This window comes from Oenanthe melanoleuca, chromosome 3 (assembly GCF_029582105.1).
Source record: "Oenanthe melanoleuca isolate GR-GAL-2019-014 chromosome 3, OMel1.0, whole genome shotgun sequence".
NCBI classification, from domain to species: Eukaryota; Metazoa; Chordata; class Aves; order Passeriformes; family Muscicapidae; genus Oenanthe; species Oenanthe melanoleuca.
The window spans coordinates 42,677,936-42,692,900 of NC_079336.1; the positions used below are offsets into that span (position 1 = coordinate 42,677,936).

General features: G+C 35.8%; 1 protein-coding gene across 2 annotated transcripts in view; it reads left to right on the forward strand.

Moving 5' to 3' along the window:
* The window catches only part of AFG1L (AFG1 like ATPase), a 59,391-nt gene that overhangs the window by 16,146 nt on the left and 28,280 nt on the right, over nucleotides 1-14,965 (forward strand). For both annotated transcript variants that reach the window (XM_056488936.1, XM_056488935.1), the window contains exons 5-7: nucleotides 138-268; nucleotides 5,477-5,576; nucleotides 8,487-8,545. In XM_056488936.1, the coding sequence (XP_056344911.1) occupies nucleotides 138-268; nucleotides 5,477-5,576; nucleotides 8,487-8,545 (290 nt within the window). The remainder of the gene's footprint in view (nucleotides 1-137; nucleotides 269-5,476; nucleotides 5,577-8,486; nucleotides 8,546-14,965) is intronic.

Below are 14,965 nucleotides of genomic sequence, written 5' to 3' on the forward strand. Positions count from 1 at the left end.
GAAATTGGATAAAGTTTGAAGCTTTCTTATTTTTACTGGACCAGTTTACTTTTTATTTGTTAGTTAAATAATTTTGTTCTTCCTATCTTAGGAAAAAAAATAAGAAATAGTTGTTCTTTTTTGTTTTATCCTCTAAGGAATACATCGCCTTAAGCAGAACTTACCAAAGAGAAAAGCAGGATTTATGGCCAAATCATATGACCCAATTGCACCTGTGGCAGAGGAAATAAGCCAAGAGGCTGCTCTCCTATGTTTTGATGAATTTCAGGTAAGAAGTCATAGATCACTCCTCCAATGGAAACTTCATAAAATTATTTCTGATTTTAAAATATGATACTTGTTGCTGCTCATATAGTATTTGAATCGCTGGCCAGTAGTGACCTGTAGAAGTTAAAGCCTAGAAGTCACTTTACAGTTTTGAAGATGGTGGGGTTTGGTATTTTTTTCCATGGTAGACAAGATGCAAGTCAGCAGCACAAGTCCATTTACAGTGCTTTTGTTTGCCAGTCTGGTCACTGATCATACAACAGGGATTAGAGTTTGTCTAGGGGCTCGTGAATACTTCAGGGCAGGGACCATCATCTTGTACTGAGTCTGTACAGCGCCATCTGATGCTTGCTTGGCACTGATCTTTGTTTTTGTAGTTCATATAATGCAACAAGCACTCTCAATATGATTAAGGATTTTAAAAAACTTCTACTGAATTAAACATGAAAATTAAAAATAAGCGTATAAAATTAAAAATAAGCGTATAAAATGATCTTTGCCTGAGCTAATTATTTCATTTGTTTTACATAGCTTGTGAATATTAAGGGCATATTACAAACTTAAATGTAAAATTCTTTATAAAAATGTTTCATAAAAAAACTAGAGGTATTTGGCAGCTTTAAACAGCTAGGGTTTTTTTTTCAATTCAGAGAGAAAATGCAGAGCAAGATAAGAACAGATATACTTTAGTTCTCAATTACCAACAGTGAAATAATCTATTAGCTGTAAATTATCTGTTATGGTGTTAAATTGATACATTTCTGAAATGGATGGAACAGTTTGTATCTCCTAGCTATTATTTGGCAAACCTGCACACTTGAGGAAATAACTGTTCTGTGGTCAGTTCCTGTGAAGGAAATTTTGGTAAAGTAACAGTTGTTCTTGTTTTGAGTTTCTCTTGCATATCTCAAGCAGGAGTTATCCTTTGACCTGTGGTTTCAGAATGTGTAGGGTCATTGCAATTGCTGCCATTTGATCATTTAATTTGTGCTCGCTCCAAGTGAATATGATTATGCTGGGCTTCCAAAACCTGAGTGTAAAATCTAAATACAGAGACAATTGTGCTTACACTATGAAGAAATGGGAAGGTTTGGAGAGGGAAGTGTTAACTGTTGTAGCATTAAATGCTCAAATGGTAGAAAATGGCTGTACCATGTATTAGTATAAATACCTGCTTTTCTGTGTAAGTGCTCACTGCTTTCATGTTGCAGTATTGCAGTGTTTACAGTCTGTCTGTCATGTTTCCACGTTTTAAAGGGAGAGACTGGGATTTTTTGTTCCCAAGTTGATTGCCTGCTCCCCCTGCTGACTTGCTTGAGGTACACCAAGACTTCAGTTGTAAAAATCACCTGTTCTGTTGAACTGTCGGAGTTGGGAAATGAATACAAGAACTATACTTTAAATTGTGTTTCCAAAACTTTGCATTGATAAGTGAATTTTTAAAATCTGCTTGGTTTGGTTATACTAATTTTCTAAATTCACAGATTTGTGAATGACTGGATTTCTTGCCTGATTTTCTGTACCATGGAACCCTACACAGGTTTTGCCTGTTTAAGAGGAGTTCCAGCTTCCTGAAGTTTTGCAGAAGGCACTGAATTTGTGATAATAAACCCTCTGCTTAAATAATCATGAAGTAGTGCAGTGACTTGAAGAGGAAGCCACATGGTTTCACAATTAATAATAAGGAGCCATATTTAATTTGGGATATTTGCAGCTCATTTCTGTATGGAAGGTAAAGGCTTTATTCCCCTGCAGTCTGATTTACTCGTATTTAAGGAATTGCTAGATTAAAATGAAACTGGAAAGTGCTGCAGGCTTAGAAGATACACTGCTCTGACTTGTGGACAAAGCAACTCTCTGTTTTGACAGATGAGAAGTGAGGTTGTTTTGGCAAAATAATTGCATGTGGAGGCAACATCAGAAACTATTGAGATTTGCTTTAAATACTTCAAGTTGCTTTCAGATACTTGCTGAACAAAAAAAAAAAAGGAGAATAAGTTGAAATTATTTATTTTTCTTAAGAATGGAAACATGGATGAGTGATATTTTAAACAGGGACAGCAAAACATATTGTTAATACTCATTTTGCAGAGGAAACCAAATGCAGAACTTCAGATGACAAAAGCATTGCTGAGATTGCATTTTCCTCATTGACAATGGACTGAAGCAAAACAGAAGTATTCCAAAGTGAATCTTCCTGCAAAGCCCAGAGAACTATTAAGCAAGTGGAAAATTGACTAATTGATCTAGAAAAATATTTCAGTACTTCTATTTCTTTCAAAGTAATTTTCTGTGCTCCAAAATATTGTTGTATATAAAAAAAAAAGTTTTAATGTTTTTTTGAGCAAATACTGTGTGATGGCCAGGACCTCAATGATGGCACTGTGCTTCTGGGTTTGTTCATTTCGAAGCAAGATTTTGTCAGCAGTTGCCTGAGCTCCAGGCTGTCAGGTTATTAAAGCGTTGCTATGTCTTGCTGATCTTTGTCATACAGTTTACTGGAAATATTAGTCTTTTTTTAATCATGAAAGTCATAAGATAGTCTAAGAATGTCTTCATTTTGAAGAAAAGCCCTAAAATTAAGCCATTTGTAATTATGATATATCAGAACACAGCGGTGTCTAGCAGTGACCAAATGCACAGGTAATTAGAAGCTCATATTTTGGCATGGGACTGTAACCTATGTTAGTATTGATAATGAAACCAGAGTTCCTCCTTCTTAGGAAGCTGAGCAATAATGCAGTGTTAGCCTTAAGGTACCAAAGGTACCATTTGGACTACAAAAGTGAACTAACAATTCAGGCAGTTATTACTGACCTGCATTCTATTAAAAGCTTCTAATAAAAATTAGCCTCTTATTTTTGTGCTAATACTAATTGCTGATAATACATGCTTATGTTTGTCATTCATTACATGGAACTATACCAATCAGTGGCTGACTGAGTGTCAGGCACTTACACATGTAAATTAACTATTAGTCTAGTGTCTTTCCTTTTTTTTTCTTTTTTCTCTTAAATGCTAATGAAATTTCTCCATTCTCTCCCCTAGCAGGCTCTCCTTATTGGTAATTTGTAGACTTTGCTTTTATTATGAGTTGCAATAAATGATGAATACAGTAAAAACCATGAGAACTTGCAGTCCTTTAGTTACTGTCTTCTACCTGCTTTACCTTGTAGAAGAAATGTTTTGTCTTCCCTGAAGTGTATTAGATAAAAAGAGCTCATATTTGCATTCTGGTCCTCAATATGGCTCTTGCTTTTTGACAGAATTTTCAAGAGGATCGTTTTTTTAGTTTGGTTTGTTTTGCTTTGTGTTTTTATTTTCCTTTTTTTGCAATGAATTCTGTAATGAATTTTGTAATGAATTCAGAATTCTGCATCAATAGTTCTCATTAATAAGAGAATGCTATTGTTTTGTTTCATGTGAGCATTAATACTCTTTCATTCCCTGTTTACTAAAGGTAGCATGCTTTATAGTACTATTAAACAAAAATGTTTAATAATTAAACAAAATTACTTCTATAATAGAATTTTACAACTTGGCTTTTATGTGTGCTTTGTGCTACAGGAAATTCAGTTACCCCTGAGATGTACATCTATAGTGGCTCCTCGTGTGTCTTGTTTTTGTAGGAATGGGAGAAGTTCCTGAATTTTAATATCCAGAAGAAATAAATTATTGATAAGTGAAACAAGCAAGTATTAAACATATGGTAAAATCGTGGATTTCTATTTTTCAAAAATATCAGATCTTAGAGAGCAGAGATAGGCAGATTTGAGGCATGTGTACAGACTGTGTAAAAGTTTGTTTTTTTTAAAAGGAAAAGAAAAATCCCGATTAAGGCATTCATAGAACAAAATGGAAAAAATCTTTGGGAGAAGGAAACTAGTGTTTATATATCATTCATTAAGAACATTGTTGCTTCAAAACTAGCTGCCAGAAATGTAACCTAAGTCTTTTACCTAAGTCTCTAGTGTAGAATTATCTTTTTTTTTTTCCTGCCCAGAAAAGTAATTTAGAAGTGGGAAAATGGTGGAGAATGGGGGACGTGGAGTAGAAGAAAACATTATGCTGGGTAAAATCTTTCTGCATCTGTTGCCATCACAGCATACACATCTAAGGTGGTGAAAGCTCAGCAATCTGTCAATCTCTTGTATAATGGGAATGTATAACTCCAGCATGCCACCACTGATTTATTTCGTCAGAGCTGGGGTCTGTTTTGGCAAGCCAAAATGCAACAAGTGCATTTATAATAACCAGGGTCTGCAGGAAAATCAAGTGTAATGATCATAAAGGTGGTTTATGTATTAAGATGGTGAACTTGTGTAAAATATTAATTGCTGTTTTTTCAGAAAATCTTTATATGTTCTTTACAGCACTGTTCCCGTATCCTTTTATTTATTGGTACTATAAAGCAAATTTGTTAAGCCAAAATTAAGATACGTAAAGAAATTTTACTTAATGCCTTATCTTGCAGCTATTTTTCCTTCCTTACCCCTCCCCAGTATCACTTGTCCTACCCATTTTTATTTTTCATTCGTGTTTTGTGCCTGAAGGTTAGAAGAGGCTGACTGTGCTGGAAGTGACTGCCTGCCTTTTGATTATTCATGGACAGTAATAGAAGGCACTTAAAAAGAACAATGAAATTGCTTATTTTTGTGATGGGCCATCTGTTGAATTGTTTTTTGCAACAATCACACAATAGTATCTATGTCATATCATTCTATTTTCAACAGCAGCTGATTATGTATAGTTGGCTACTTGTCTTTATTTCTGAAGTCCCATGACCATTTTAAATTCACCTCTACAAACCTTTGCCTCAAAGGTAATAGAAATGTAAAACAGCCGGTGTGTATCTCTTTTTATTTTCTGGTGTTTTTTTCATGTTGTTCCTAATTAAGTAGGCTCTTAAATGTTTAGGTCTGTTTTCTGTGTCTCCCACCTGTAGTTTTATAATAGAAGTTAACATGGAATCATTTAGCAATTGGTAAAGAAATGGTAGAGTTCCGCAATAGAGAGTGGGCAAGTTTTGAAAGACTATGGTACATTCACTGCTTATTAATTATCCCTTTTATTTTTTTCTCACCAAGCAATAATTAGAATCTTTTTCCATGGTTTTCACTAACAAGCATTTTCCTAGCTACAAAGCCACTTGCAGATCTATTGCAGCAGAAGCTGAAAGCAAGATAAAACAAATGTGTTGTCTTCTCAGGTCACTGACATTGCTGATGCCATGATTCTGAAGCAGCTTTTTGAAAATCTCTTCCAGAATGGGGTTGTCGTTGTGGCAACATCTAACAGGCCGCCAGAAGGTAAAAACAAACATTCTACCAGCATTACCCAAATCAAATGAATCTCGGTATCTTACAAAACAATTGTATTTATATCATACAGTATTTAATACTAATGGACTCTCTAGACTGCAAGAATCAGAGATATTCCAGCTTTCTTTTTTGTCCCCTGCTTTTTCTTGTTCTTAAAGAGGAAAGGTTTTTTACTTAATCTTACCCTTCCTTTATCTCAAACTCAGAGTGTTCCTTCCTCCACCACTTCAAAACCTTCTGTGTTTTCTGATCTCTCCTCTATCCAAACCGGTGAGAGGGTGTTTGGGCACAGGACAGTTGAGGGGGCTAAAATATTTCCTTTTTGAATGTGTTTAAGGATAGGAAAAGATCAGATCCTGCAAAAGAGAAGAAGTGAGATGACATTCCTTCCCCTTTCTAACTCAGAAACCTGCAGACGTGGTCCACCAGCTTGAAGGACAGCCACTTATCAAGATGCCATTCTTACATTCTTACAGGCTGATTTGAGGGAATTAATTGGAGAGTTGTTTCCATTTCTACCTCTTTATTTATAGTGACTAGTCACTTCTAGTGACTAGCTAAGTAGATCCTTCTATGAAGTCTCCAAATCTGTATGGCTTTTAATTGAGCAGTAACTAATTATTTTTTAGAGAAGAAAAATGTTTGTATTGTATATAGCATTAGCAGTTAGCATAATGTATAAACTTCTGTGACATTTCAGGTTGATTGATTTTTAAATACTGAAGAATTACTTCAATTGTTAACTGTAACAACCATTAATTTTCCTACCCAAATTAATTGTGTAAAAGACAATCACTAATGATGGGCAATTCTACAATGAACTTTATCTTAGCAAAAAATGAAAAAAAACCTCGACCATAAAACCTCACCCAAATGTTTTTATTAGGGAAGAAAATTATTTCCCATTGGCTTATTTTTCTTTTTTGCGTAAACAAGACGAAATTGTAACTACTGTAGTTGCATTGACTACAGATTGAATGCTGGTGCTTTGCTCACTTGAGAGCCATCCTTGGGATTTTTGAATCACTGCTCTTTAAAGTTCAGGAGAATTTTTTATCATAACTTGAGCGTTGTAGCCAGTGTTTTAAATCAAGGCATCATTTTGTGACCTTTATTGTTGTATTGGGGTATTTCAGATATATTAAGTTACTATATCAACCTGAAATACATCTACCTGTATTAAGTACCCAGAGAATGTCAAGAACAGCATCTCCAGAGCTGAGCTGTGTTACAGTCCAGGTGTTGGCTGATGCCTCTCTCTTCTTTGGTCAGTATTCCTGCGCAGTGTGTCTGACATTGCCTTGCAGGAAAGGGAGTTGGGTTAGTGTAATATGCCACACCAAGGATTAAGACTGAATGGAGAGATTAGTTTCTTGTGGATAGAAAGGGGGAAAGTGGCTTTTTCAGTCGAGAGCAGATGTGCCCAGCTGCTGACCATTAGTGAGTGATACATGTACATGCATCGAACTGCTGTCTCAGAGGAATGTGAAAGGGAAATATTGAGATTGTATTTGAGGGGTCCTGGCTTTATTTCTCCACCAAAATTGTTGTTTATTTTTCTGGTCCTCATGAGATGCAAAGCTCACAACCCTATTAGCTAGAAGAACTAATGGGAATAGCTGTCTCACACTGCTGTTACGTGTTCATTAATTTTTAAAAGTAAATATGCAATTGATTGCTATGTATTTTAACAAATGTACGACCATCCTGATTTGCTGAGTTGGGAATGAGCATGATACATGGCTTCACAGAAATTTGTTAGCGATTAGGTTAATGGCCTTTACTGATAATTTTTCAAAATGTTTCCATGTACATACCCAATTTTGTGTAAACCATTTTGTAGGTGCCCCGTTGGTGACTTATAGATGCAGCATCTTCTGTCCACCATGAGGTGTTGGTAAAGCATAAAAGATTTAGTGTAGCCTTATGGGGAATATAAAGGATAATCATAACCTGACACGTACTTTGTGTGGAATTTTGGTGATATCTCTGCCAGCTCTCTGTATTCTCTTATTCATTCCCTCTTTCAGATATAGGTGCTAAGCTGCCTTTTTATAAGGCTTCCAAATATTAGTGAAACAGAGCAGATCATCATACAGTTTTAAGTGATTATGTTTTCAGAGAAGTCATTGTTATGAACTTGTTGAACACTTTCCAGAGAAGAAAAGTTTATATTGTAGAAATATATAGAGATAAGTAAGATGAAAATGCTACTTTGTGGTTTTTGTTAATTTGTATTTTGTTTGATGATGCAGATCTGCATTTTGTTGCATAAAATACTAGTTTTTTCTTTATTCAGTTGTATTTTTAGCAACTTTCCCTTAGTTTGAATATTAATTTAATTTTCAGGCTTCTGGCCTTAGGGGTGACCCTTTTCCTTGGTTTTGAAGAGGGGGCATACCTGGCAGAATTGCTAGAAGATAAAATGTACCACAGTACATCAAACAAGAATAATGCTAACTTAGTAAAGACAAATGGTATTTTTTTAGTTTAAGTGGGATTTTTGCCCTCTGCCAGATATTTGGGTTTAGTAGTCTGGCTTTACAATCTATACCAGTGTATACCCAGCATTACAAATACTCTTTTAATACCCTTACTTTAAAACAGATGCTGCTGTAATTTCTTCTGCTAGAATTAGTTATATGTCATTAGAGAGCTAAGTAATTTTTTGCTCCCTTCCATTTTCACTCTTTCTCAAAATATTCCTTTTGTCCTTAAAATTGTATTGAATTTTCATACAGTAAAGGAAGAGAAATGGATTTAACTCTCCTTTTCTGCCTTTTGTTCCTCTTCCTGTCTCTAGAAACATTGTTTATTTAGTTTTATTTACTAGACTAGATGACAAGTTGACATTATTAAGACTAAGTAGCAAAATGGTACTGATTATCTTTCTTTCAGATCTGTATAAAAATGGTCTTCAGAGGGCTAATTTTGTACCATTCATTGCTGTGCTGAAGGTAAGGAGAGCCACTTTTTCATTGCTTTTCAGTTTTGCCCGTTTTATTAATGAATTTGTAGATCTGTAGAGGATTGGCTTGATGCAAGTTTCCAGATGATATATATCTGCTTTAACTATTTAGAACAAAACTAATTGAAGGTAAGGCAAGAAGGAACTTTTTCCTTCTGGAATTAACATGTTTTTAAAGCTGGACTTTTTTAGCATGACAAACAGTTATCCTTTTGACTAAGGCAACAGAAAGTGTTTGTTTGGATAAGACTTCCCTGCTGGTGCATGTATGCCATGTAACATAGCATCCCTTTAACATTTATAGTGTGTCGTACTTGTGGTTATCTTATATTTATAAGGCTAGAACAGCTTGCTGTTACTTTGATGTAAGGAAAGTAGGGTTTGTTCTGTACCACTCAATTACCTTGTGTTTGGGTCTTTCTCGTGTATAAATAGTTTTTTTCAAAGGCTGTTTGTGAGGCTTCACGTAATGTTCAACAAGCAGCAGCTCTGAAGGCAAGCTTCCTTCAATCTGTATGTTGTGTTGTGGGAGGTCAAAAACTATAAAGCTTCATTTAAGTTAAAAAATGAAGAATCTTTCCTCAGTGAATAACACAATTGGTGCTTATTTTGCTGTTAAAAAGAATGTGAGCTGAAATGACACTTTTAAGTTCTGGAGGAGTTGCAGATATTTTTTATTTACAAGTTACAGTTATATTGTTATGTTATTGAGGGCTAACATGCAGCTCTTGTATCTTGCTCTGCCTGGATTGACATGACATGTAAAATGGAAATAACAGTGTTTCCCTACCTCACAGAAGTATTGCTAGAATAAATACATAAATAATGTTAAACATATTGGTATCTAGGATAAAAGAATTGTAAGGTAGAGTTTAGGTAGGCTTGGCTTTGTGATAGGAGTTTTGGAATTGCTGAATTGATGCAATGACTGGATGTTTCTGCTCAGGTGGTCAGCAGTAAAGCAGCTGACAGTGCCTTGCATTTTCAGTGGACCCTTTTGGAATCATAAGATTGCATAATTGCCTGAGAACCTTTGAAAATTCCATCTAATGTTGACGTCTGTACAATTATCAGGTTTAAAAGTTAATATGCCATTGACATGATTATGGCACTCCTGTGCATCTCAGAATGGCTGTGTATGAAGTCAGGGAGGTTACCAGTAAGAGTGGTTCTTACCTAGATGGCTTTAGAAAAGTAAGGAACATAAAAATAAATGAACAGATGCTTCTGTTTCAGATTCTTGAAAAGGGTTTATTTTGTAGCTGGCTGCACTGAATGAGAGCTCCCAATCATAGAGTATTTTCATAGAAATAGTTTCGTATGCATTTGCTTTTTGAAATTCAGCAACCATGACAAATCATTCTTTTCTATATATCTTCCTTTATTGACTCCTAGTTTTCTCCCTGATAAACATAAGGCTCTTTCATTTCAGTGATTGTCATGCTTTAAGAGTACCTATAATGTATGCTTATTTATAGTTTCCTTTTTTCTCTTTTTGACTAGCTGAATTAAAAAAAATGTGGAATGTAGTTTATGTATCAAAACACCTCATCAGGACTGGGAAGGTAATCTAAATTTTTTAGTAGGGAGCAGATGGAATGATGAGAGAAACGATAAAGGTGGCTTAGTCCAGAGAATGGAGTACTGCAAAAAGAAACAAGTAGGACAACCCACACTAGAGGCAGATGAATATTATCATCATAATGAATGAAGGGAGAAGTAAATGCTAACATAATTCACAAGGGCCTTTCTAAAATACTGGATTTCCTGTTGTTGTTCTTTTTCCCAGCACCTTTGTGTTTTAACATGGCTCTAAACATGTGAGCCTTTGATGTCACTTTAATAAATATTACCAATGTAACATTATTCTTTCCCAAAGACATAATGACCAAAAGGTGGATCAGAGGAAGCTTATTCACAAAATGCTTCTCTGACTCTGGTTGGAAAGTGGAAGGATAAAGGCATGGTACTAAAATTATTAATCAAAAAATATCAAAAGCTGCATTTTTAATTCAGTACAGCAGAAGTCAACATTTCAAAATCACATTGGAATGTGTTCTATAGTAAGATTTTAACCATGAACCTTTACGTTACAAAGTTTTGGCTAGAACTACATTGATACTCTGGCTTTGGTGATTTGAGAAATGCAGATTTAGGTCTCTCCAATGTGTGCAGAATCTGTCTGATGGCATTGGTGTCAGTGGATAAAGTACCTTCTACCTGAGCTGTGCATAATTCCGTGGAATGCAAATGTGATTTCTTCTAGGATTTTTGTGAAAATATGAAGGAAAATACTGCATTGGTTGCTTGCATATGTTTGATTTACTATCTTCTCAACCTTTCCCTCATTCCAAGCTATATGTGCCTGTGGTAATGTCGGTTTCATCTGACCTGTCCTCTGGTACTGGCTTTGACATCTGGGACTAACTCCTGTCTTAGTTTTTTCTGGGCTTAGAGCCTCCCAGAGAGCTTTTGTTTGGGGTTTAGCAGGAGTGAATAGGTGGGTTGGTTTTGTTTGTTTTTTTTTTGGCAATTAACTTCCATGATCATAAATCTTAAAGTAAGACTTGAGCACTAAAAGTAGTTCAAGTTCGACACGGGAGTTTCAAATTCCTTTGAATGTTCTTGGGAAGGTGAAATGAATGGAAAGTATTGGCAGAATATTTCTGTGAAGAGATGCTTCACTTGAAATAGGTTTCAAGCTCTCTTCATTCCTGATCAGTGGAGCACATAGTTTCTACATACCTGGATAGCTGTTATACAAATACCCTTTCTTGCCTTCAGATAATCAAAAGTAAAAGTTTCTTCCCTAGATCTAGAGTTACCCATGTTCATTCTCTATTTTCTTTTAATTTTTTTTCAGTCTATATAATTCCAGTATCTGTGTTTGAGTTCCTGTTTTTTACAATTGTAACTGCAAACCAGTTTCTGTAGAATAAGCAAAAGGGTGAAATAGCACTCTAGGGAAGATACAGTTATCTTCCAGAGTTTGTCCATATTGTCTTTCTAGGTGGTAGATTACTGGGGCAAGTGACTGTTGTGTGAAGTTGCAACTGAAAAGTTCCAATTTTTAGAGCCACATGAAAGCTTTAGGTCCTACAGATGGTGGCCACATAAAAGCCCCAGGTCTGTGTTGTTGGGCAGGTCAGTAGCACCACTGGCAGCTTTTTCTGCCCTGTGTGTGTTCCCCGTTCAATTCTGATCTTATCCCATTGTTCTCTTATTTTGAAATATTAAATAGTTTGAGATGTACTTTTTCAGCGATTCTTTAATTCTGTAACTCAAAGTTTTTATAAACAGGGAAAACTCTGAATTGATCAGGTCATTGTTGTAGCTATGATTCTTTGAGACACAGTATTCCTTATGAAAGGGTTTAGTTTCTGCAACAGATCAGAGTGCTTCTTCAATCCATGAAATTTTAGATAGAGCTTTACAGAGATAAGAAGTATTAGGAAAAAAAATGCTTTAATTCTATAATTTGAATTCAATTCAGTATCTTCTGATTGAGCTTTTAATCTCACAGGATCTCTTGCTGATCATTTTAAAGTGTGTGGAATTCCTATGTGATTTTTTTTTTTTAAGACAGTTCTTGAAAAAACATTAATTGCTCACAGTTACTTTGTTCAAATGCAGGGTGCAGAAAAACTCCAAAAAATGTTACTCTCAACCTAAAAGAAATGTACAAAGTTTCTAAATGTTTTAAATCTGATTTACAAATAAAATTATGTATCTTGGAATCACAGAATTGTTTAGATTGGAAAAGACCTTGAAGACTGTTGAGTCCAGCTGCTAACCCATCACTGCCAAGTCCACCACTTGGCAGTGGCACCAAACCATGTCCCCAAGTGTCACATCTGTATGTCTTTCCTGTGGGGATGGTGTCTCACTCCCTTGGGTGGTCTGTTCCGGTGCCTGACAAACCTTTTGGTGAAGAAATTTTAATCCCAGGTCCTTTTCTGCTGTGGAGCTTTCTGGCCATTCTGTCCCCAACCTGTAGCACTACCTGGGGTTGTTGGGAGCCAAGTGCAGGACCTGGCAGTTGGCCTTGTAGAACCTCATAAAACTGGTCTTGGCCCATGGACCCAGGCTGTCTCGATCCGTTTGCGGAGCCTTCCTGCCCCCCCAGCAGATCAACATTGCACTAATCTTTAACAACTTGATGTAAGATATTATCTGAGACTCTTGGGGAAAAAAAAAAAAAAGAAAGAGTGTGCTTTAATTTACTGTTTTGGCAGTGATTTTGGCAATATTTTAATTTTGCAGACGTTTAATGAAGGTGTTTATGTCAACCCTTAACTGTTCTGAAATCCTAACTCTAATTCAATGTTTCATTCTCTGGAAATCAGGAAGGAAAGCTCCTCAAATAATTTGTTGTGTAGTCTGTAACTTGAGTGAGCAGTTCTGGCAATTTCAAAGGTTTCCTGGAAGTGTAGCATGAAGCTTCAAAATGTCAAGCTGTGTTGAAATACCAAGGATGTAACTTCTGCATTTTGTCAGGTCTTTTTCATGCAATAGACTTGCACTGCACTAAATTTTAACTGAAAGTCAAAAAGTTTTAGGCCCCTTCATAGCCTAACTTTAAAAGGCCCAGTTTTAGAAAACAATATTTGGTTACCTGTATTTTGCTTTGAGTAAAGGGGAGGAATCAGCCAGAAATCTGTTGTCGGTAGGACATGAAATTACTTTCAGCATCTCTTTTTCCCTTCCTTTTTTTTTTTTTTTCCCTTTCACTGTTAGGGACCAAATAATTATTTATTTTAGAACTATTTATTTTATTTTTGATTAGAATGACTTTTAACCATAAGTGAGCATTGTACACTCTCAAATAAAAAGTAGTGCATTATTTTTACGCTGTATTGCCCTGTCTTTCTTGAAATTGGTGAATGATTATTTATTTAGAATGTTTCTGGATGTGGTTTTAATCAAAGTAAACCCTTTCCTACAAAGCAAGAAACGGAAGAATTTAAAAGCATTTTCAGTTTTCAATAGCTGAGTATAAGAATGTGAAAAATACTTTTTTAAAAAACATTTAGAGCTGCCCCTAAGGAAATTGTGGGAGTTAGTTTTGTACAAAGGCATTTGGTAGATATAAAATGTCTTTGATGGTGCAGTCAGCTTTTGTCCAACCACCTGTGAGAGAAATGCAGGGATTTGTTGAGTGGCGGATCTGCCTCTCTCCTCCCCCCTCTCCCAAAAAAGTCATCTCCTTGATGAAATTGATTTGTCAGTTTGTTCCAGTCTAATGGTGTGATAGCCCAGCAGCTTTCACTATGTTGAATAGTTAAAACCTGCTTTTGAGGTCAGTGTCAGCCACTCTGACCCCTGTGAACTGTCACCTGAGTCAGAATTGCAGGGATTAGGCCTTTGATATTGTGATGGCTTCGCCTATCAATTGACTTTTTCATTACTGAAGATGTTGGGCCTTTTGTTTCCCTTCTTAGTATGTAACCAAGCAAACTCCTAAGTAGAAGGAGCATTTGTTCTTGTTCTCTCTCTATGCAAGTAATAGAAGTACTCATCTTTTGTGAAGTGTACCTAATTAAACATAGAAAAAAAATAAAAATAGGAAATACAGCATGATTGCAAGTATTTTGTGCCGCAAGTATTTTTTAAACCTCAGAATAATGTCTGGGAAATCTTAGTTTGATAAATTTGTGAGACTGTCAAGTAATAAAAATGTTGTATATAGAAAGCAAGGTGTAAGATTAGAAGCTACCAATCCTTTCTGCATTCAGCCTTCTAAGCCTCTCTCCGGGTATTTGTGTGTGTGCTAAATTTAAACACAAGAGTTATTTGAATTCTGTAGTTCAGAGCATGTAATGGTTACAATATTTTATAATGTACCTATTGCTCTATTGTGTTCTCAAGGGATAGACTGTTCGGGTTTGTTTACCTTTTATATCTTAGACTCTTTCTCCTAGACCGTTTATTTAGACGCAGATCAAAACTTTATCTTAGGATGAAATAGTTGCTACTGTAGCTCTGTGCCAGGCTTCCTGCCTTCTCCCTTTCTTTAATTGTCAGGATTTCCTGAGCTCTTGCTTAGTTTGTTTGCTCCTTGATTAAAATGAGTAAATGAAAGCATATCATAGATATGGAATAGTTGATTCCTGCTGTATCAGGGTAAATTAGTCTAATTACACGTGGCAGTTCTGTTTGCTTGTGAGGTAATGTGAAATGAGGTCCTGCCTCCCCCTAAAAAGCCCGAGCCAATTAATAAAGCTTTTAAGCTCTTTGTCACAGGCCACCGTGGAGGTCTGCAGAGAAGAACTTTAATCCAATAAACATTTCATTTAGATCATGAAAAGAAAGCATGAGGAGAAGCTCCTACAAGAGAGGGTGTTACCAGCAATTCTAGTTGTAAAGAGATGTGAGGAATTTGCCAAATTAACCAAGAGGCCTTCATATT